The sequence below is a fragment of the Equus przewalskii genome, chromosome 7 (assembly GCF_037783145.1).
Source record: "Equus przewalskii isolate Varuska chromosome 7, EquPr2, whole genome shotgun sequence".
In the NCBI taxonomy this organism is placed as follows: Eukaryota; Metazoa; Chordata; class Mammalia; order Perissodactyla; family Equidae; genus Equus; species Equus przewalskii.
Window position 1 is genome coordinate 69,020,532 of NC_091837.1, and position 23,447 is coordinate 69,043,978.

General features: G+C 47.3%; 1 protein-coding gene across 41 annotated transcripts in view; it reads left to right on the forward strand.

Annotated features, from left to right (window-relative positions):
- The window catches only part of CTIF (cap binding complex dependent translation initiation factor), a 297,253-nt gene that overhangs the window by 75,986 nt on the left and 197,820 nt on the right, over positions 1-23,447 (forward strand). For 21 of the 41 annotated variants that reach the window (XR_011542718.1, XR_011542721.1, XR_011542719.1 and 18 more), the window contains 2 exons: positions 1,745-1,792; positions 7,792-7,863. The exons of 8 other annotated variants lie outside the window; for them this stretch is intronic. Coding sequence is in view for 28 of the 33 variants with exons in the window: in XM_070630164.1 (XP_070486265.1) it covers positions 1,745-1,792; positions 7,792-7,863 (120 nt within the window). In the remaining 5 variants the exon portion in view is untranslated. The remainder of the gene's footprint in view (positions 1-1,744; positions 1,793-7,791; positions 7,864-23,447) is intronic. 12 more of the 41 variants (XR_011542724.1, XR_011542723.1, XM_070630175.1 and 9 more) reach the window with 1 other exon arrangement.

A 23,447-nucleotide genomic window follows, 5' to 3' on the forward strand; every position in this document is an offset into this window, starting at 1 on the left:
ATTGCGGCACTATTCACAATAGCCAAGATGTGGAAGCAACCCGAGTGCCCACCAACAGATGAATGGATAAAGAAGATGTTTTATATATATATATATATATACATACACAATAGAATGCTACTCAGCCATAAAGAAGATGAAATTTTGCCATTTGTAACAACATGGATGGACCATGAGGGTTTTATGTTAAGAAATAAGTCAGATGGAGAAAGACAGTTACCGTATGATTTCACTCATATGTGGAAGATAAACCAACAAACACATAGATACAGAGAACAGATTGGTGGTTACCAGAGGGGAAGGGAGTGGGGAGAGGGTGAAAGGAGTAAAGGGGCACACATGTATGGTGACAGATGGTGACAAAAGTCAACTAGACTTTTGGTGGTGAACATGATGCAGTCTGTAAAGAAGCTGAAATATAATGATGTACACCTGAAATTTATATAATGTTATAAACCAACGTTACCTCAATAAAAACATAACATTACACCCTCCCCCCACATTTCATGAGTGCCTGCTCTCCAATGGATTCCAAGTCCCCGAAGGCACATCCTGAAAGTTGACCTCACTGTCCTTGGGAGGAGGGGGATTATAGCGGTGACAAGACTGAGACACCAAGAGGGGAAATAGCCAAAGTGCACTGCTTGGTGTTGGCTGAGCTGGGCCCTGGTGCTTACCCCTTCCCCACCTACTTCTGTTCCCTGCTGGGTACAGGCTGTGAGTAACAGGCTGTTGGGTGGTTAAGATATTTTTCCACTCTGGAATGAGAATTAGGATTCCAAATCTTGTTGGCCATTAACCTTTGTGTAAGAGATTAGGATGTCACAAGTGGGAAAAGTTTGGCACTTGTGATGTTGGTGGATGGTTTGGTAGATGATCGTCAAGCTTTAAAGCAGTGTTCACAGCTCTGCGTATTAGAATCACTCGGGGAGCTTGGACAAATATTGATGAACAAGCCCCACCCCAGAGTTTGGTTGAATGGGGAGAGGCCTGGGCATTGTCATTCTTATAAGCCCCCATGTGACTCTGATGTCCTGCTGAGGTTCACAGTCACAACCACAGGTGGGGCGTGTCTGTCTCCCTTCCCCAAACCTCCATGGCCGGCTGCTTCATGCTCTACTCTCTTGGAAGGATAGAATGTAGGGACGTTGTAAAGAGTGCATACATTGAATGAAGGTATATTTTCCAAAAATTCTTGTTACCAGGTCAAATAAAGAGCCAATGAGGTGAAGATAACTTTCTATATTCCTTTTTGATGCTGTCAGGCACTTGGAAGTCCTGGGTTTTGTCTAAAATGCAAAATGACCTTAATGATCTCTCTTGCATCCAAGAGAGATGCAGCAATGCAGATAGAAAGAATGGGGTAAGAGTACAGTCGTGCGCCATGTAACGTTTCAGTCAATGATGGACCACATATACAACATTGGTCCCATAAGATTAGTACCATAGAGCCTAGGTGTGTAATAGGTTGTACCATCTAGGTTTGTGTCAGTACACTCTATGATGTTCACACAATGACGAAATCGCCCGACGACATGTTTCTCAGATCATATCCCATCGTTAAGCAACACATGACTGTTCATCGGCTTGATGTCTCTTTCTCACAGTGTTTTTCCTTCTCTTTCTCTTCATGTTTTTTCTTCATTCTGCCTTCCCTGTTCACTGTTCCCTCACCCCCTTTTATCCCATTCCTTCATTTCCTCCTGCCCTTGGAATCCTTTTCCCCTGCCATCTTTGCTCATAGGAGGAAGCACTCAATGGTGGACCACCCATGAAAGGCTTAACAGAAGAAGTGAGTTTAAGGGGAACTTTGGGGGTGGGTGAGCATGGGGGACTCATTTTATTAAAAAATAATTTATTTTTAATTACGCAATTACCATATGCAAACATTCTCATGAATTCTCACACAAGAATTCAAGTATTAACAACAGAGTCTCCATTAGCTACTGCCTCCCCCTACCTTCCATCAGATTGGTGAGTTAACTTCCTAACCTTTTCTTAATGCTGTTACCAACATATAATACAGTTTATAGAGATATATTATTTCAAAATCATATATCATAGCCAGTGAACGTGCTGTTCACTGACCCACATCTGTCCCCTAACTGTGAGCCCTAGAGATTCTTCAGGCGTGTCCATCTGCTGTGTTCTGTTTAATGGCTGCACAGTAGCCCATACTATGGATGGCCCATGGTTCAACCATCCCCTATTGATAGGCATTCAGGTTACTTTTAAGTTTTCCCCTGGAAATACAAGATACTCAGTGAATGCTGTTGAACATGCCTCCTTCTGCACATAGAAAAGTGTTTCTTTAGGTAGATGCTGAGTAGAGTCGGTTTTAATAGCTATTGACAAATTGCTCTCCAAAATGACTGTTCCATTTTTCACAGTACCAACAGTGTATTAGGACAAATCGTCTCTCAGCACTTTAATTTGCATGTTCTTGATTTCTAGTGAGTTTAAGCCCTTTTTAACCTGATTACCAGTCATTTTTTTTAATAGGTTAAATTTTTATTTACTTTTAAAGCAACAATTGGAAAAACAGAGACAGGAAACAGAGAAAGAAGTCCACCATAATTTTATGACAAAAACTAATGCAATTTTTATGTATTTTTTTCTTTATATACCATTTACAAAGCTGTGCTTCTAGCATACATAAAATTTTTAGCTTGCCTGTTTGTTTAGCATGATCTTCCAGACACTGGCAGTTTTTAGCATAAAATATAGTTGTTTAAATCTGCTCTTTTTCTGCCAGTTACTGTTGGCTAAATAGTAAAATATAATTAAAGGTAACATTTGTTCATTCAGGCCCTGTTCTAGGCTCTGGAGACAAAGTCATGAGCAGAATGGACCATAGTCCCTGTCCTCCCAGCACTTACTTTCAGGTGGGAAGACAGACGACAGACAAAGGAATGGGATGTTAGAAGGTGAGGGATAGGAAGAGCGTATATGTATTAGGCATACAGAGGTGACTGTACTTTGATATCAGGCAAGGACGTCCCTGGGGGGACTTTAGAGACCATTGAGAAGTGGGGTGGTTTGTCTGTAGCACCTTCGACCTCCCGTCCTCTGTTTTTTCCTCTCCCGAGGCTCAGCATCTTCCCCGTCCTTCACCAAGTCCGCTCCTAAAATACTGTCCATCGTGGGATGCAAATGGCCGATAGTGGATTCTAATTCCCTTTTAGCGTGAAATATTTTAAATGTACTGATAAGGGGCCAGTCTGGTGGCATAGTGGTTAAGTTCGCTTGGCGCTGCTTCAGTGGCCCCAGGTTCGCAGGTTCAGATCCGGGTGCCGACCTACATCAAGCCGTGCTGCGGCAGCATCCCATATACAAAGTAGAGGAGGATTGGCACGATGTTAGCTCAGGGACCATCTTCCTCACACACACACACAAAAGTACCGATAAGAGCAGAGAATAAGAGAACAAACACCTATTTTGAGTACAGAATAAACATTTGTACTTCCCTGTTTATTAAGTCTTAACCCTGCACCATCTTTGTTTCAACTTTTTAAAGTAAGAAATCAATTATAACAACAATGGTGGACACCCAGAACCACTCTTGTGAATTTGGTGTTCGTTGTTCCCATATATGAAAATTTCCAACTTTTCCTGCCTCCCTCTATTCAATGACCTTCTCAGAAGGAGCTGCCTGCACCCTCCCAGAGGACTTGCTCCTGGTTGTAAACTGATTTACCTTGAAAGAGAAACACCCTACGGGTGGGAATCGGGCATGGGAGTGGGGCAGAGGAGAGCGTTCCCGAGGTGGGGCCCTTCTCTCCATTCTGGAGTCATCTCATACAGAGAAGGACAGGTTCTGGGAAGGTCTGTGTCTGGAGAGTTTTCTGGGCGGTGGCTCAGAAAAGGCAAAGGGGAGGCAGGAGGTGGCGGCTGCAGCCTGAGAAGGAAGAAGACAGTGTAGAGAGCGGAATCCCAGCAAAGGTGGGGAGGAGCTTTGGAATAGGGAAAGGAATGCTCCCAGGGGGCTTTGGGACCAGGGGAGAAACACGGGGCCCAGGGGAGTGGTTCAGGCGGCAGCAGGAGAGAGGAGGTCCCCGGGGCTCCTGCTTGGCTGGGGTTTTGGTGGTGGGATGCATGTGTGCGTGCAAGCCCAGTGGGAAAGTGCAGTATTCACACTTAATTCTCCCCTGGGCGTCAGGAAAGCCTGACACAGGTGGATCACAGTCCGTCCTCCAACAGCTTTGTCCGCAGGCCATGCTGTATCCATCCTGCTGAGTCTTGGGTGGGTCTCTGTGGTCTTTACCGTCTTGCTTGCTTTCCCTCACGCAGATCAGCCCCTCACTCACTGCTTATCTGGACCATGCTCTCAGATCCTCTTCCTCATTTCCAGCCTCCTGATCTGCTCTTCCCCCCACAGCCACCCCCGTCAGTTCAGCCTCCCCTAGCACAGCTCTGATGACACCCCTCCCCTAATAGAAGACTTCCGACTCTGACTCCATCTTCTCCAGGAATCCAGACTGGCCCATTTTCCTTCCCTAACCACCCCTGCCCAGAGCATGCTCTTCCTTCTCAGCCTCCCCCTCCACCTCTCCTTGCATTCCTGTTATTGGACTTCTCACCTCTCCTACGAAGGGAAAAGTTTGTTGTAGGTCCCACACCGAAGGCACTCAGGAAATGGCTTCTAGTTGGCTGATGTAAAGTTAAGGATGACTTTGACAAAGCAGAGTGGTCTCATCGGAGCTTGAAACTGCTCTTGGAAAGCTTAACCCAGGGGTGAGGTTGTGTATGGCTGTGCTTGAAGCCTGGCCTCCTCTCTGTGCATGCTTCTCAGGAGGAGCCATCGTGGCTCCTCAACCCTGCCCTGCCAGGGACCATGGGGTTGCCCACCCTGGAGTCACCGATCTGTGGGATGTCACATCAGCACTATGCAGCTGGGGTTGAAGCTTTGGGATGCCCTGAAGGGGGGAAGCTTTCTCTGCAAGGCTATCTTAGGATGGAATGAGGAATGCATAATCTATTCTTCTCCCTGCCAGTAATCATAACATGACTTGGGCGTCCCTCACCCTGTCAGCCAGGCTCCAACCAGGAAAGGAGAAACTGCTCCAAGTATATAGAGCAGAGGGATTGTTTTTACAGTAGTTTAAACGTCTTATATATATATATACACACATATATATAAAATCTATACACACACACATTCATATGTGTATATGTGTTATTCGAAAAATACATATGCATACATACATATGTGTATTACTTTTTATTTTGAAATTGGTTTAGGCTTACAGCAAAGGTGCAAAAACAGTACACAGTGTTCCCATATATGTGTCACTTTGCTTTCCCTAATATCAAGATCTTGCATAATCATAGTGCAATGATCAGAACTAAGAAATTAACATTGGTACAATGAGGCTTTATTTGCATTTCGTCAGTTTTTCCACTAATGTCCTTTTTCTATTCCAAGATCCAAATTTAATTGTCATGTCTCCTTATTCTCTTCTTACTCTTATTTTCTTATTCTTTATTCTTAGTCTTAGTCTCTTTCAATCTGTCACACTTTCTTGGCCTTTTCTTGTCTTCCATGACCTTGACACTTTTGAAGAGTATTGGTCACTTAATTTGCAGAAGGTTCCTCAACTTGGGTTGCCAGGTGTTTTCTCATGACTAGATTGAGGTTGTGCATTTTGGGGAAGAACCTCTCAGAAGTGATCTGCCCTTCTCCGGGCATCACACTGCGGAGTCTGTGATGTGGGTGTGTTTTATTACAGGGGATATTATTCTCCATCACTTGGCTAAGGTGGTGACTGATGGATTTTTCATTTTCCCTTTTTTTCCTCCTATAATTAATAAATAGTCTTGGGGGAGATGCTTTGAGACTGCAAATATCCAGACAGGGGAAATTCACCCCAGGGAGTTGGTTACCCAGAGATAAAAGAGTTGTGAAGCTAAGCAACCCAGAGATTAGCCATTGCAGGAAGCCATTACCAGCTCTAGGCCTGAGACACAAAGGGAGGGGATGGTGTTGCCAGAGCCTAGGGATTGGGATCATGCACAGAAGGCTTATCTAGTGAGGGCTGGAGCCATGAAGGCGACCCAGTCCCTGGTGGTAATGCCACCTGAGGCATAGAGAGAGAGGAGGGAGAAATGTCCTCGCTTTCCCTTCTTCTTGTCTCCCACTGGCTGAACACAGCTGGAAGCCAGCTGATGCAGGAACCTGGGAATCGCAGTCTGCAGAGGTCAGCCCCTCTGCAATACCTACCAGGGATGGGCGAGAAGTCTGAGGGCACGCTTGCCTGGGACTGGTACCTTGCCTTTCCCAGTTCCCTCAAGCTGTGTTGTCCAGTACTGTGGCCATTAGCCGCATGTGGCTCTCCAGCACTTGAAATGTGGCTGGTCCAAATTGAGATGTGCTCTGGGTGGATTTCAAAAACTTAGTATGGATAGAAGAATGTAAAAATATCTCATTAATAATTTTTATATTAATTACCTGTTGAAATACTAATATTTGGATATACTGAGAAGAATAAAATGTGTTATTAAATTTAATTTGTCCTTTTTCTTTTTCTTTCTTTCAGTCTAGCCATTAGATCATTTAAATTTAGGTTTGTGTCTCCTATTTGCCATTGTCGTTTTATTTCAATTGGACAGCGCTGCTGTAGAGTACACTTGCACCAGCCTGTCATCAGCATTGTAATAAAAAGTCTTTCCTATGAAGATCACGCCCTTAACCCACAGCCGGGAGGGCGTGCCCAGCCAAGGTTTATAAAACCAGACTGCACTGGCCTTGGGCCACCCATACTCACCCACGGTTTTGACCAAGTGTGTCAAACAGAAAGAGACTGGGCTTCTGTGCTTTTCATGCATCATACAGAGTGTAGGTCAAGGTCAACGTTCGACATTAGCCCAGAGGCTAGCTAACGTTTAACCCAATGATAAAACCCCAGCGTATAGCTAGACAACACCTTACAGAGGAAGCACTGAGCTGTACTACCACTTTATAGCTTACAAAGGTCTTCATCTCAACCTTGCAGAGTTGCCCAGCCTTGCTGTCCCCACTTTACAGGTGACGAAATGAAGCCTGGGAGATCCTGTGGATTCCAGTAGCTCTCAGACTTCTGGTGCATCACGTGGGGAGCTTGTCAAAATGTGGAAGCTCCAGCCCTGCCCTCGGAGAGTCTGCTTCAGTGGGTGGAGGGTGGGGCCCCAGGACCTCCATGTGGCAGGCGCTGGGGACTCTCACGTAGGTGGTTGTCAGACCACACTTTGGGCCACGCCAGGCCTCCGAGCTCTCAGGGGCTGAGTGGTGGGACTGGGCTCGAGCCGGACTTCTGATGGCTAGTCTGGGGCTCTTCCCCGGTGCCAGGCTGTCCTCTCAGTCCACAAGCCTGTTGTCTTTGGGAGCTGAGTATAAGGAAGAGCCACACGTACACGGCTCACCTCCAGCTCTGGCCTTGACGGTGCGGAGGGCTAGTGTGGCTGAAGCTTGGTCAGGTGGTCGAACATGGTGCTGCTTGTTCAAAACTCACAATTACCCCGTGTTGCATCTGGTTGACTTTGGAATGTAGCTGGATCCTCATCGCTTTGCTGGGCTTAGGTGAGGGGAAATGAGTTTGCCTTCCCCAAGCATACACCAAAGGGTCACCTCCATGTGAAATTTTGAGATGCCAACTTGGACCTACTGGGAGGGAAGGGTTTGCCAGGGGAAATGGCCAAGGATGATTTTACACTGGATCTGCTGCAGAAGGGCAGGGCTATGCCAGGGAGGCCTGGGCAGAGTGAGGCTGACCCTGCGTGTCCTGCCATCACTGACCATTCCTTTCTCCCCCGCAGTGGACAGCAGACTGCAGGGAGCAGCTGGACAGCAGCTGTTCCTTCTCCCGAGGGCGAGCCGCCCCGCAGCAGGTAGGGAACCAGCTCTGTGCTCCATCTGGGGGCCGTCGTGTGTCTGTCTGTCTGGGTTCCTGGGCTGGCCCATGGCTCTCCTGAGAGGTGGGGAGATGAAAAGAGCAGGAAATGGGAGAGGGGGGCCTGCAGTCTGCCAGAAGGAAAATTCTCACTGAATCCTCAGCCCACAGGGAAGCACCCTGGAACACACAGATTCATAAGATGTCTTTTCGGTGACAGCATTATTTATAATAACAAACATCTGGAAACCAGCAAGTGTTAACTGAGAGGAGAATGGATAAGTGATATGTGATATAGCCTTACAGTGGAATATTACACAGCAGTAAAATGAATGAACTGGAACACATCCCTGTTGATGGATCCTACAAACAAAGGGACTCCTGGGATTTTGGTGCTGGTGGGGCACACTGGGGATCACTTCTGCTCCAGATTTGCAGAGGACCCAAAGGGGCAGACAGGGGTGTGAGGTGTCTATGACCTGCCCATTTCCCTCCTGGCCAGCCAGCAGTCCTGAGACCAGGCTGGAGCCCGCTGCTTCTCTCCCTGCCGCTTACCTGTGAGACCCCGAGGGAGCTCCGGGCAGGTCACATGGCCAGGAGGGAAGGAAGCAGCTGCTCTTCGAGAGCCGTCCTTGGTGACCTCCAGGCCCCTGTGCACCCTCTGGTTGTCTGGCTGTTCTTGCTGATGCCTCATCCCTACCTGTGGGAGCAGTGGGATTAGAGCTGAAAACACCATTTATCCCCAACCCCCAGCCCAGCCTCACTCTGCCTATCCAGAGAGATGAGGGGAGCCTTTATGTGTTCCTGCAATGACTTGCTCTGAATTTCAATGCAGCTGCATTAACACAATGCCCGGGCCCACTTGCTTGTGTCCGACTTCAGTCCCATGGCCCTGATTAGACCAACTCTTCCTATTCTGTCCTGAGAGAAGATGGTCATGGCCTCAGTTCTAGATCTTTCTTAGGCTGGAGGGCTTTACTATACCTAGTGTCGGTGGATGGCTGTCCTGGATAGTTCTCTCACGTTATAAGGTATTTGCGTGTTTGTTTCTTTTTTTTTTTTTTTTTTATATTTTTTTTTATTAATGTTATGATAGATTACAAGCTTGTGAGATTTCAGTTGTACATTTTTGTTAGTCATGTTGTGGGTACACCACTTCCCCCTTCATACCCTCCCCCCACCCCCCCTTTTCCCTGGTAACCACCGATCAGATCTCCTTCTCAATATACTAATTTCCACCTATGAGTGGAGTCATATAGAGATCGTCTTTCTCTGACTGACTTATTTCGCTTAACATAATGCCCTCGAGGTCCATCCACGTTGTTGTGAATGGGCCAATTTCGTCTTTTTTTATGGCTGAGTAGTATTCCATTGTGTATATATACCACATCTTCTTTATCCAGTCATCAGTTTCTGGGCATGTAGGCTGGTTCCACGTCTTGGCTATTGTAAATAATGCTGCGATGAACATAGGGGTGCAACGGACTCTTGAGATATCTGTTATCAGGTTCTTAGGATAGATACCCAGTAATGGGATGGCTGGGTCATAGGGTATTTCTATTTTTAACTTTTTGAGAAATCTCCATACTGTTTTCCATAGTGGCTGTACCAGTTTGCATTCCCACCAACAGTGTATGAGGGTTCCTCTTTCTCCACAACCTCTCCAACATTTGTCGTTCTTGGTTTTGGATGTTTTTGCCAATCTAACGGGGGTAAGGTGATATCTTAGTGTAGTTTTGATTTGCATTTCCCTGATGATTAGCGATGATGAACATCTTTTCATGTGTCTATTGGCCATATTCATATCTTCTTTTGAGAAATGTCTGTTCATGTCCTCTGCCCATTTTTTGATCGGGTTGTTTGTTTTTTTGTTGTTAAGCAGTGTGAGTTCTTTGTATATTATGGAGATTAACCCTTTGTCGGATAAGTGGCTTGTAAATATTTTTTCCCAATTAGTGAGCTGTTTGTTTGTTTCAATTCTGTTTTCCCTTGCCTTGAAGAAGCTCTTTAGTCTGATGAAGTCCCATTTGTTTATTCTTTCTATTGTTTCCCTCAACTGAGGAGTTACAGTGTCCGAAAAGATTCTTTTGAAACTGATGTCAAAGAGTGTACTGCCTATATTCTCTTCCAAAAGACTTATTGTCTCAGGCCTAATCTTTAGGTCTTTGATCCATTTTGAGTTTATTTTGGTGTGTGGTGAAAAAGAATGGTCAATTTTCAATCTTTTGCATGTGGCTGTCCAGTTTTCCCAGCACCATTTGTTGAAGAGACTTTCTTTTCTCCATTGTAGGCCCTCTGCTCCTTTGTCGAAGATTAGCTGTCCATAGATGTGTGGTTTTATCTCTGGGCTTTCAATTCTGTTCCATTGATCTGTGGACCTGTTTTTGTACCAGTACCATGCTGTTTTGATCACTGTAGCTTTGTAGTATGTTTTGAAATCGGGGATTGTGATTCCGCCGGCTTTGTTTTTCTTGCTCAGGATTGCTTTAGCAATTCGCGGTCTTTTGTTCCCCCATATGAATTTTAGGATTGTTTGTTCAATTTCTGTGAAGAATGTTCTTGGGATTCTGATTGGGATAGCATTGAATCTGTATATTGCTTTAGGTAGTATGGACATTTTAACTATGTTTATTCTTCCAATCCATGTACAAGGAATGTTTTTCCATCTCTTTATGTCATCGCCTATTTCTTTCAGAAAGTCTTGTAGTTTTCATTGTATAGATCCTTCACTTCCTTGGTTAAGTTTATCCCAAGGTATTTTATTCTTTTCGTTGCGATTGCGAATGGGATAGAGTTCTTGAGTTCTTTTTCTGTTAGTTTATTGTTAGTGTATAGAAATGCTACTGATTTATGCACGTTAATTTTATACCCTGCTACTTTGCTATAGTTGTTGATTATTTCTAATAGTTTTTCTGTGGATTCTTTGGGGTTTTCTATGTATAAGATCATGTCGTCTGCAAACAACGAGAGTTTTACTTCTTCGTTACCTATTTGGATTCCTTTTATTTCCTTTTCCTGCCGAATTTCTCTGGCCAGCACCTCCAGTACTATGTTGAATAGGAGTGGTGAAAGTGGGCACCCTTGTCTTGTTCCTGTCCTCAGAGGGATGGCTTTCAGCTTTTGTCCATTGAGTATGATGTTGGCTGTGGGTCTATCATATATGGTGAGGTACTTTCCTTCTATACCCATTTTACTGAGGGTTTTTATCATAAATGGGTGTTGGATCTTGTCGAATGCTTTCTCTGCATCTATTGAGATGATCATGTGGTTTTTGTTTTTCATTTTGTTGATGTAGTGTATCACGTTGATTGACTTGCGGATGTTGAACCATCCCTGTGTCCCTGGTATAAATCCCACTTGATCATGGTGTATAATCTTTTTGATGTATTGCTGTAATCGGTTTGCCAAAATTTTGTTGAGGATTTTTGCATCTATGTTCATCAGTGATATCGGCCTGTAGTTCTCCTTCTTTGTGTTGTCCTTGTCAGGTTTGGGGATCAGAGTGATGTTGGCTTCATAGAATGTGTTAGGGAGTTCTCCATCTTTCTCAATTTTCTGGAACAGTTTGAGGAGAATAGGTATTAAGTCTTCTTTGAATGTTTGGTAGAATTCTCCAGAGAAGCCGTCTGGTCCTGGACTCTTGTTTTTGGGGAGGTTTTTGATTACCGTTTCTATTTCCTTACTTGTGATTGGTCTATTCAGATTCTCCATTTCTTCCTGATTCAGTTTGGGGAGATTGTAGGAGTCTAGGAATTTGTCCATTTCTTCCAGGTTGTTCAATTTGTTGGCATATAGTTTTTCATAGTATTCTCTTATGATCTCTTGTATTTCATTGGTATCTGTTGTGATTTCTCCTCTGTCATTCCTGATTTTATTATTTTGCGATTTCTCTCTTCTTTTCTTGGTGAGTCTGGCTAGGGGTTTGTCAATTTTGTTAATTCTTTCGAAGAACCAACTCTTTGTTTCATTGATCCTTTCTATTGTCTTTTTTGTATCAATATCGTTTATTTCTGCTCTTATTTTTATTATTTCCCTCCTTCTACTGACTGTGGGCTTTGTTTGTTCTTCTTTTTCTAGTTCTGTTAGGTGTCGTTTGAGGTTGCTTACGTGAGCTTTTTCTTGTTTAGTGAGGTGAGCCTGTATTGCGATGAATTTCCCTCTTAGGACTGCTTTTGCTGCATCCCAAATGATTTGGTATGTCGTGTTCTCATTTTCATTTGTCTCCAGATAATATTTGATTTCTTCTTTAATTTCTTCAATGATCCATTGTTTGTTGAGAAGCGTGTTGTTTAGTCACCACATTTTTGCACCTTTCTCTGCTTTTTTCTTGTAGTTGATTTCTAGTTTAATAGCGTTATGATCAGAAAAGATGCTTGATATTATTTCAACTCTCTTGTATTTATTGATGTTTGCTTTGGTTCCCAAAATATGGTCAATCCTTGAGAATGTTCCATGTGCACTTGAGAAGAATGTGTAACCTGCTGTTTTTGGATGAAGTGTTCTATATATATCTATTAAGTCCATCTGGTCTAATTTTTCATTTAATTCTATTATTTCCTTGTTGATTTTCTGTCTGGATGTTCTGTCCATTGGTGTTAATGGTGTGTTGAGGTCCCCTACTATTATTGTATTGTTGTTGATGTCTTCTTTTAGTTCTATTAAGAGTTGCTTTACAAATTTTGGTGCTCCTGTGTTGGGTGCGTATATATTTATAAGTGTTATGTCTTCTTGGTGGAGAGTCCCTTTTATCATTATATACTGTCCCTCTTTATCTTTCTTTATCTGTTTTGTTTTGAAATCTACCTTGTCTGATATTAGTATAGCGACACCTGCTTTCTTTTGTTCATTATTAGCTTGGAGTATTGTTCTCCATCCCTTCACTCTGAGTCTGTGTTTGTCTTTGGGGCTGAGGTGTGTTTCCTGGAGGCAGCATATTGTTGGATCTTGTTCTTTGATCCATCCTGCCACTCTGTGTCTTTTGATTGGGGAGTTCAATCCATTTACATTTAGAGTGATTATTGAGACGTGGGGGCCTACCACTACCATTTTGTGTCTTGTTTTCCGGTTTTCTTCAGTTTCCTTTGTTTCTCGTCCCATGGTTTAATCTGTTCTGATGTAGAGCTGCTACTCTCTGTTGTTGTCCTTCTACTTATCTCCTCTGCTCTTGGTTTTGTAGCCCCTTTCCTTTTTTGGATTTTTCAGGAATGAGGGTTTTCCTGAGGATTTCCTGAAGAGGAGGTTTTGTGGCAATGAACTCCCTTAATTTTTGTCTATCTGCGAAAGTTTTTATTTCTCCATCGTATTTGAAGGATATTTTCCCTGGGTAGAGAATTCTCGGCTGTAGATTTTTGTCCTTCAGATTTTTGAATATATCATTCCACTCTCTTCTAGCCTGTAAAGTTTCTGCTGAGAAATCTGCTGATAGCCTGATGGGGGTTCCTTTGTAGGTTAGTTTCTTTTGCCTGGCTGTCCTTAATATTTTCTCCTTGTCGTTGACTTTTGCTAGCTTCACTACTATATGCCGTGGAGTTGGTCTTCTTGCATTGATAAAGTTTGGAGATCTATTGGCTTCTGTCACCTGAAGATCCATCTCCCTCACCAGATTTGGGAAGTTCTCAGCCATTATTTCTTTGAATAGGTTTTCTGCCCCTTTCTCCTTCTCTTCTCCCTCTGGTATACCTATAATCCTTACGTTGCATCTCCTAATTGTGTCTGATAATTCTCGGAGAGTTTCTTCATTTCTTTTAAGTCTTGCTTCTCTCTCCTCCTCTGCCTGCAACAATTCTATATTGCCATCTTCCAAATTGCTAATTCTTTCCTCCATATTATCAGCCCTACTGTTCAGAGCATCTAGATTTTTCTTAATGTCCTCTATTGTGTTCTTCATTTCCAATATTTCTGTTTGGTTCTTCTTTATCGTATCAAACTCTTTTGTGACATAGCTCCTGAACTCGTTGAGTTGTCGGTCAGAATTCTCTCTTAACTCATTGAGAATCCTAATGATGGCTGTTTTGAAGTCATCATCATTTAGGTTATATATCTCATTTTCTTTGGGATTGTTTTCTGTGTATTTGTTACTTTCTTTCTGTTCTGGAGATTTAATGTATTTTTTCATATTGCTTGATGATGTTGATTTGTGCCTCCGCATGGAGATAGAGTTTAGTTGCTCCTTTCACTTGCTTCAGCTGCTGCGGTGGGGGGAGCAGCTGTTTATACTTCACCAACCAGGAACCCTGTCCGTAGTTGCTAACTGGGCCTGGGCCCCTCTTCGTAGCCACAGTGGCCCTTTGGATTCCCTCCTCTGCCGTGGGGGCCGTCACAGGGGGGCTTCAGGCTGCAGGTGCCTACTGTTGTTGCCCACCTAGATGCGCTCTCTCCTTGGGGTCTGCAACGGTGTTATGGGCTTTTCCAGCGGCCAGGGGTGGGATCACTTATATTTGTCGCTCCGTTGCTGTCGGCACCCACCAAATCTCACTTGTCCTCTATGGGTCACAGGAGGGCTATTGGCATCTTCTACAGTCTGTGGTTAGTACACCTAGCTATGCTGCTTTTGCCCTGGGGTCTTCCAGCCTTGTGGCTGGCGGCTGGGTGCCTTCTACTGGTGCTGTGCAGAGGCTTTCCCTAAGGCTGCTGTGAGCCTGTAGGGTTTCCCCCTAGGCTACTAAGCTGGGTCTCTGGAACTCTCTCCAGCCCCAGTCCTCTCCGAGATCTCCGGCAATCCCTAGCCTCACGGGGTGGGCAACGGCAGCTGGGGGTCGCCCCGCCCTCTGGGATTCTCTCCGGGCCTCTCCCGGAGCCGTGAATGCTCAGCGTGGCCCCTCTGCTAACGGCACACAGAGAGTTTTGTCTGCTGCCCGGGCGGAGCTCCAGCGCTTCCCCTCCGGGTCGCCGAACCGGCCTTTGAAAGTTCCCCCAGCCCCGGTCCTCTCCGAGATCTCCAGCAATCCCTAGTCCCACGGGGCGGGCGACGGCAGCTGGGGGTCGCCCCGCCCTCTGGGCTTCTCTCCGGGCCTCTGCCTGGAGCCCTGAATGCTGGGCGTGGCCCCTCTGCTAACGGCAGACAGAGAGTTTTGTCTGCTGCCCGGGCGGAGCTCCGGCGCTTCCCCTCCGGGTCGCCAAACCGGCCTTTGAAAGTTCCCCCAGCCCCGGTCCTCTCCGAGATCTCCGGCAATCCCTAGTCCCACGGGGCAGGCAACGGCAGCTGGGAGACCTCCGTGCCCTCCGTGTCTCTCTCTGGGACCCTCCGGGCGCCCCGAGCACCAGGCTGGGTCTCCCCGCCAATGGCGGGGAGAGACTCTCCCCGCGAGCTCAGGTGTGCAACTCCAAAGTTTCCCTCTGCGTTTAGGAGTAATTGCGGGGGGTTTAGGTAGGGTTCTGGTCACCTGTTTCCACCGTCGCTCCTCTGTTGTGTTCTCGCTCCTGCCCTAGATGTGTGTGGATCCTCTGGGGGCGTCCGTTGGAAGAAAGCCGTTTGCGGGTACTAGGCTGCCCGTCGGGGTCGGAGAGTTTTCACCTATTTCCACATCCTCCCGGAGGAAAGTCCATCGGCCTTCCGATGTATAGTCGCATGGGTGTCTCAGACGTCCTGAGATGCTGTCTGGATATCCTTTGTCAAGCGATAAGTGTCCAAATAATTGTAGACTCGAAGGGCGAGAGACAAAGAGGACTACTCACGGCGCCATCTTGGCTCACCCCCCCTGCGTGTTTGTTTCTTAAGTAGGCAGCTGTAATAAGAGCGTTGGGGCGGGGGGGCAGTGAAGAGACCCAGATTCCTCAGTTTGCTCTGCCACAAATGTGGTGGCAATTCTTTTCATCCTCTGCTTGCTCATGTAAAAACCAGGAGACTCGATGGCCTCTGAGGATCTTTCTACCTTCTTCATTCTATTTGCAGATGAAGAAACTGGGGTCCACGGAGGTGTAACGGCCTGACCATCAGGGTCTTGAACCCAGGTCTCTTGCCTGCCCCTCCCCCCGTATGGCCTTTCACCTTCCTTCACTGAAGTAGGTGTCCTTCTGTGGAGGTCTTTTGTCCCTGCCGCTAGACTGCCAGTGCTTCATCAGGGACCCTGTGTTATATTCCCTGAGCCCCTCCACCTCTTGGCCTCAGGCCTCGCACATCTGGGGCACTGTCTCTAGTGTCTGCCAATTATCCTGGAGTTTGCTACACAAAGATTCCCTTAACTCTTCAGCGGCAAAGGTGGGCTTGCATTTGGGGACTCAAGAACCAGAAAGAGGGCTCCAGGGGAGAGTTGAAATTCTTGGATGGGGCATATAAGAGGCTGGTAAATGAGAGATCCAAAAACTGGCTCTCTGTTATTTGATGAATAGGTGCCTTGTTCTGGAATCTTCCAGAATCTTTCTTATTTTCCTGTCTCCTTGATCACCTTTTCTGGGCCCCCTCTCCCCCCGCTTTCCCTCTGATCCCATCCTCCCATCACTCCTCACGGGTGTCCAGGGGACTAAGAGTAGCGTGTCCTCCCACTTGCCCCTCATCAGCCTCCCTCACCTGGAGCTGTACTTTCACAAAGGCTGTGTTCACCCACCTGGAGGAAGGTCAGTGGGGAGTTGGCCAGACACTGTAGGCTGATGGAGCAGGGCTGGGGGCTTGTGGGATGGGGCACCCTGGCACTGCGAGGACCCCCAGTCCCACCTTCAGGAAGCAGCTGAACAGTTGGCTTGGGGTAAACAGAGTTAGAGAAAATGAAATGCAATGAAGTAAAAGATGAAATTGTGAAAGGCTCATGGTAGATCCTTTCTTGGTGGGTGGAACTGAGACAGAGGTTCATTGGAGGGGAGGACACCCAGGAAGGTGGAGATGGGGTCTAGGAATATAAACCCGCCTTACTGCCCTGATGTGCCCAGAGGACGAGGGCTCCTTGGGAGGGGTCTCCTAGAGGCCGTGGAGCCGTTGGCACTCCCACCGTCCCCACGTAGAGTCCATCTGATCATCTCAGAGGGCGGAAAGGGGAGAAGCAGAAGAGTGGCAGGGCCCTGAGTGGCAACCACGGCCTCCGCCACACATACCTGGTGCCTGTTGTTTTGAGATGTGGAGCCTGCGATGTGCACATGCGGAGGGCCAGCTGGGGTAGAAGGGAAGGCTGCTTTGCCAGAGTCCTGGTGTGCTCACACCCCTGGTGTGAAGCTGCTTAGAGCCGAGGAAAGCTCAGCAGGCTGAAGAGTTCAGGGTGTTTGAAGGAGGGACTTCCGACAGATTCGTCAGCCAGGGAGTGTTTGCAGAGGCCTCGTGCTAAGCCCCGGGCAGGCCTGAAGCATGGCCCTTCCTTCAGGGCACTTACTGCTTAGTTAGAGGACAACAAAATGTGTAGAAGAGTGCCCAGTGCAGGGCAGGAGATACAGGTGTCCGAGGGGTGGCCAAGACATCAGGTGTCCCCGAGTTAAGAAGCCTGGGCAGGCTGAGCAGAGGACGGGGACTAGGCTGGACCTCCTGGATGGAGGCCACGGTTTGGACCTGGGTGCTACACACTGTGCTGCATGGAGAGGCGGGAGTCAGATTGAAATGAGGTCTCCTGAGGTCAGGAGAACCTTGGTTCAGTGACGAAAGGCCTGATTTTTAGATGTTAGTGACTCAGTGAATTAGGATACAAACAATAGAGTGGTGTGAACCAGATGGAAGTTTCTTTCTCTCGGAACATAACCTGAGTGGGTATTCAGGGCTGGCCAGGCTGCTGAACAGTGTCAGGACCGGCTCCTTCCTTTTCACAGTTCTGCCCTGTGTAAGGTGTTGCCTTTGTCCCCATGGTCTGTGAAGGCTCATGTTCGTGTCCATGCTTTCCCCCATGGGAGCTCTCATCCTGGGCCTCTGACTTCCCTCATGAAGCAGCCGTCTTCTGATGCCCTTGTGCGGGCATCAAAGCTGGTCAGCAGCCCTGAAGTGACTGTGTCACAGGAAGAGCCCCAAATAACTGGCCTGTGGCAGGTGCCCCTGCCCACGCTGTCCTGGAGCGGCTCCCTGATGGAGGGGGAACCAGGGTACTGCCGGTTGAAGAGTGCATTTGCTGGGTGCAGCTCTGATGGGGTGCTGCTGGCCCGTCCATCCTGCAAGTCTCCCTTCAACCTGGTCCACCAGCTGTGGGAGCACTGGACCAGCTCTTGGCGACACTACCAGCTCCATAAACACACCCACTGGCCTCCTCACTGCATCCTTTCATCCAGGCCGACACCCTCACCCTAACTCTTGTTGTGATCAGGCTGTTCCGTGTACATCTGCCTATCCCCTTAGCCAGCTGGTCAACCCGAAAATGGCAGCTGGGGCTGGCTTTGCTTCCCTGACTGCCCCTGGCCTAGGGCCTTGCACACAGTAGGTGCTCAATAATGATGCCTGAATTGGTCCAGACCAGCCCATGCAGTGACTCCCTGGTGGGCCCTCTTCCTCCGGCCACACCAACTTTGCTGAGCTTTTGGAAGTTGTGGGGGTAATGGGGTAGTTCAACTGTCCCACATCCACCCATGGGGGGGAATTAGGTTCAGGGGGAATTGAGGCTAAACTGAGGCTGGGGTGACTGGCTGCTCGGGCACTCCCCCTGCCTGCCCCGGCTTGACCATGTGAGCCCAGAAAAGTGGGGCCAGCGGGAGGATGCTGAGGTCCTACATTCTGCCCAGGAAGCTCTGTGGTGGGTCACAGACCATGCCCTGAGTGAGGGGCCGGGGGCAGGCGCCATTTGGGCTGGCACTGCAATTATTTATTTTGTTATTTCAACCAATGTAAAAAAGAGAAACTTTGCCTTCTCTGAACCCTTTTAGAGGCTCAAGGTGGGGGTAGCCTAGGGTAGGTTGAGTCCCATGAGATGTCCAGAACAAAAAATGGGCTACACATAATCCTGAAGAGGCCTGTCCAAGTGCCTGCAATGGGGATCGTTCAGCATCCTGGCAGCCTCTTACCAAGAGAGCTTGTCTATCACCTAGTCGTTTAGTTAGGAGGTTGGAATCCAGTTTCCACCTTCTTGTTGTATTGCAGGAAATGCGTGGAGGTGATTTACAGGAAAGTACTGAGTGCAACCCGGCACCTTTAGAAAACATTTCCAGGTGCCGGGCTGTGATCTAGCATTCAGGCAGGAAAGCTGAAGGCATATACAGGTAGTATGGGGTCAGGAGCGAGCAGCTCTTCTCCCTCCACACAGAAGTGCCAGGGAAAGGAAATTAATGTACACAACAGCAGCAGGGCCTCTGATTAGACCTTGAGGAGGACTTCCTGACTGAAGGACTTGGCCCGCAGTGTTGGTTGTTGAGCAAGGTGATGAAATCTTTGCTGGGATCCTAATGAGCACACCTCCTTATCAGGCAGGTTCATGCGAAGCCCTGGGAAAGGTGGGGGTGTGTCAGAAATGATGTCTCTGAGTCCTGGCTGACAGCCTGTGATCCCACACACCCTGGAATGATGAGAGAAGGGAACTGCCCTGTTCTATCACGGCGCCTGGTAGCAAATCGAAGCATGAGGAGAGAGTGAAAGAGCCTTGTCCCAAGGGTCGGGAGAACCAGATGTTGACCCAGGTGTGGCATGCAATGCCTATTCTGCAAAATGAGCCACTGGATGGCACAGACTTCTCTGAGCCTCTCTGGAAATCTCCTTTGTTGTTTACATTCTGTGTCTCCATGACATGACCAATTGGATCCAACTGGCTGCTAAAAGCTGCAGTGGTCTGGGTTTTCCTGATTTCTCCACTGTGCCCCCACCCACCCTGATACCTGTGCCAACCTGCAGGCTAGGTATATCCTAGGGTCCAACACTAACTCTGACCCAGGGGGTGACAGGTGGTAAGCAGAGCTGGGGCTCAAACATACTGCTTACCTCTGGCCCGCAAAAAAGTGTTGAAAGAGTTTTCTGCCAGCTATCTTGCTGCCCTCCAGTAATTATGGTATTTGATTCAGTTCCAATTTAAAAACTCATCAGTACAATAATATTTTAGTAAAAGTGCCTAGATTTTTAATCAGCTTCTCTGGATATTTAAGAAATATCATGGGTATGTCATGGCGCTGTTCTCTATCTAGTCAGTATTTATTAATCACCTACTGTGAGCGTGGCAGACACGTGAGCTGGAGCTTTCCGGCTCACTACCTGTTGGTAGAGTAGAGGCTGGTTAACATGAAACAGGCTGAAAGTTCACACATTAATTCCCCCAGAGAGATGTCCTGATCACAGACACCAAAGAGTGCAACCAAAGTCGTACCAAGGACACCACCAGGTCCTGTGGGTCTGTGCAGGTAGGAAGGTGTCTTGTAGGACATGCAACTTGATCTGCGCCTTCAGGAATGGGTAGGATATCTGGCCAGAAGGAAGGGAAGAGAGAAGAAGATAAAGAGAGAATGGTGTTATCAAAGGCTTAAGTTGGGCATGATGTTGGGATGTTAGGGTGACAGCTAGAGTGGATGGTTAGTGTTGGGTGTTACCAGTGTGGTGGGAGATGCGGTGGAGAAGGCAGAGGTGTCTGTGTGCTCGACTGAGGTGCTGAAGCTGCTGTCCAACCCCACCCCTGTTTGTGTACCTTGTATTATATTTTCTCTGGTGTTCCATGCAGGTAAAGTCTGCCCCCTGGGATCAGTCAGGATAGCTTAGGTACTGCTGCAGTAAAAAACAACTCTGAACTCAGTCACTTTAAACAATCCATTGAGGACCCAGCTCGATGGAGCGGTTTCCATTTTAACCAGCTGTCAGAGGGAAAGGAGTGCTAGACGGTCTTGCATTGGCAATTCAATGCTCCAACCTAGATGTAACACATGTCACTTCTACTCAGATTGTTGCCCAGAGCTGGCCACATGGCCCCACCAACCATCAGCACACTAAAAAGTATAACTCTATTATGTGTCTGGAATGGGGAAGACCAGAACTATTTAGTTACTGGCTAGAATGGCTGTCACATGCCCCACTTCTAGTAGAAGCTCACCAGCAGCTGGGGCTGACCTCTTCCTTCCCACATCAAATTCAGAGCTCAGCAGGTCTCCAGGGAGCCCTAAAGACATCATGGGCTCTCGGGATGACAAGCAGCTCAGAGGTCCCCTGATCCAAACCGCCCCCGCCCCCCCGTCCCCCGCAATGCAGAAACCCCCTTGAGTGGCTACTGAGCTAGTGGACGTTTCCAGGAATGGGGTGCTCACTGCTTCAGAAGGCTTTGCAGAGCGTTGTTAGGCAGCTCCATTGACAACAGTTCTTTCTTTAATGCAGCCCCAAACCACCTTTTCATAACTCCAGCTGATGGTTTTAGTTTTACTCCTTTTGCCCATGGCTCTTTGGTCTCTCCCCTAGTGGTCTACCATGGCAAGTCTGCTTTTTAAGCCAAATATCCTGCTTCCTGCAGCTGTTTCCCTTTGTCATGGTTAGCTCATCCCTTTGTTTATTTATTTGTTCTTTCATCCATTGATCCAATCAACAAGCCGTCATTGAGGGCCACCTGCATGGCAGCCACCATGCTAGGAATCAGGATGGTAAAAGAGATGGGCATGGACTCTGTTTACATAGAGCACAAGGTGGGGAGGACAGGTTTCTGAACCACAGTGCTAAGAAGTCTGGAGTGTGACACAATGGTTTTTGGTCCTGTGCTTCCTGAGTTACCCCCCTCGGAGCACCATCAGTATGGACTATAATTCCTCTTAATAAGCCTCCCTGAACTGAACACGGTCCGTATGGCATGATCTGATAGCCACCTCCACTGTTCTCAGTACATGAGCCTTTCCTTTCCAGAAGATGTCATCGATCCCTGTCCTTGAGGTGCCTTCTGGCTCCAGCTCACCCAGAGGAACCAGGATACAACACTTACCAAACAGTGTTGATGACTGACTTTTATAGGGAGAACGGTCAGCAGCCATTCCTGAAGTACCTGCTGTAAGCAGAATGAGCCATGTGGCCTGGTCTCTGCCCTCAGAGAACCTAGAGTCCGCTTAGAGAAATGAGACTTTCTCAAGTGGAAAAGCAACAGTGCAGAGCAGCTGTGAGACCAGGGGCGAGTGGGGCTGATGTCTGCAGGGGAGCTTGCCTCTGGCAGAGGGACTCAGATACCCAGGCATGAGGGAGGAGGCGCCCTGCTGTCATGGAAATGGCATTGGGCAGGGAGCGAGGAGACATGAATCCTGGCTGCTGTACCTCTGACTTACTATTCCATCATGGGTGGAGTACATCATCTCGCTGTGGCCTCAGTTTCCCCTCTGAAAAATGAGGAGATGAACTGGAGTTAAGACCCTCAAAATTCCTTAAAAATACAGACCCAGACTTTTACTTCTGGGAAGATGGAGTAGATAGTCTTTTCTATATTATTCCTGCTAGGTACAACTAAAACCCTGGACATTCCATTTAAAATAAACATAAGATCTGAAAGGTGGAGAGAAGAAGTCAGACCAGCCAGGGACCTTGAGACCTGAGCTGTGATACAGGGGTGACTTCCCTGGGTTTTCTTTTTGCCTCCTATATTCCAGACTTGGAGCTGAAGAAGCGGGTTACCAGGAAATGCCAATGGACACAGATTTAGAAAGTCCCAATAAAAGCCTACTCTCTCTAAGCAAAGGTCCAGGAACAAGGGTAGCCTAACTAGATAGGAAACTTTTAAACCATAACTGCTCTACCCTAACCAAACAGCACAGAAAAAACTGTGGCCCCACCCCCATCCCGACCAGCAAAGACCCAGTGGGAGTCTAGACTTCCACCCCCACTGGGCTGTAACGAGGCACCCCAACCCCCAACCAGGGTGGTATCAGAGAAGGCCAAATAGGAAACTGTGACTTTCTTCCCTGCTGGCTTGTAAGAAGACCCCCAACCCTGCCCCCTGATGGTGTTATTGGAGACCATGCCAGGGGCCTGGACTTCCACCCCTACTCAGCAGTGTTGGGGTCCCCTCTTCTACCTGCTGGGATGGTGTCAGAGGAGGCCTAGTAGAGAGTTGGGACTCCACTGTTGCCCGGTGGTAGTGAGGCCACCCCCATGGCGGGATGAGCAGGGACCACGTGGGGACCTGGCATTCCCACCTTCCCTGAGCCGTAACAACAAGTGCACCCCCGGACTTCTTCCTCCAATGGCAGTAGTGAGGCTGTCCCCACCTTTCCCCTGCCAGAGTGGTAGCACAAAAAGCCAGTTGAAACAGAAGACTTAAATGAGATTCAGAGTCTCATAACATAACAGGAAAGTGTCCTGATTGCAATCAAAAATCATTTGTCCTGCCAAGAACCCAGAAGATTTCACACTGAATGAAAAAGCCAATCAATAGATGTGAACACTGAGATGTGAAATCGGACTTCGTAAAAATTAAAAACATTTGCTCTGGGAAAAACCGTGTGTAGAGGATGAAGAGATAAATCACAGAAAGGGAGAAGATTTTGCAGAACGTATTTCTGACAAAGGACTCGTATCTAGAATCTGTAAAGAACTCTCAAAACTCGGCATTAGAAACAATCCAATTAGAAAATGGACGAAATCCGTGAAGAGACATTTTTCACTGAAGAGGATATATAGATGGCTAAGAAGCACACGAAAAGATGTTCAACATCGTTAGCCATGAGGGAAATGCAAATTAAAGCCACAATGAGACATCTCTACACTGTTTCCGAATGGCTGAAATTAAAAAAAAAAAAAAGTGATAACAC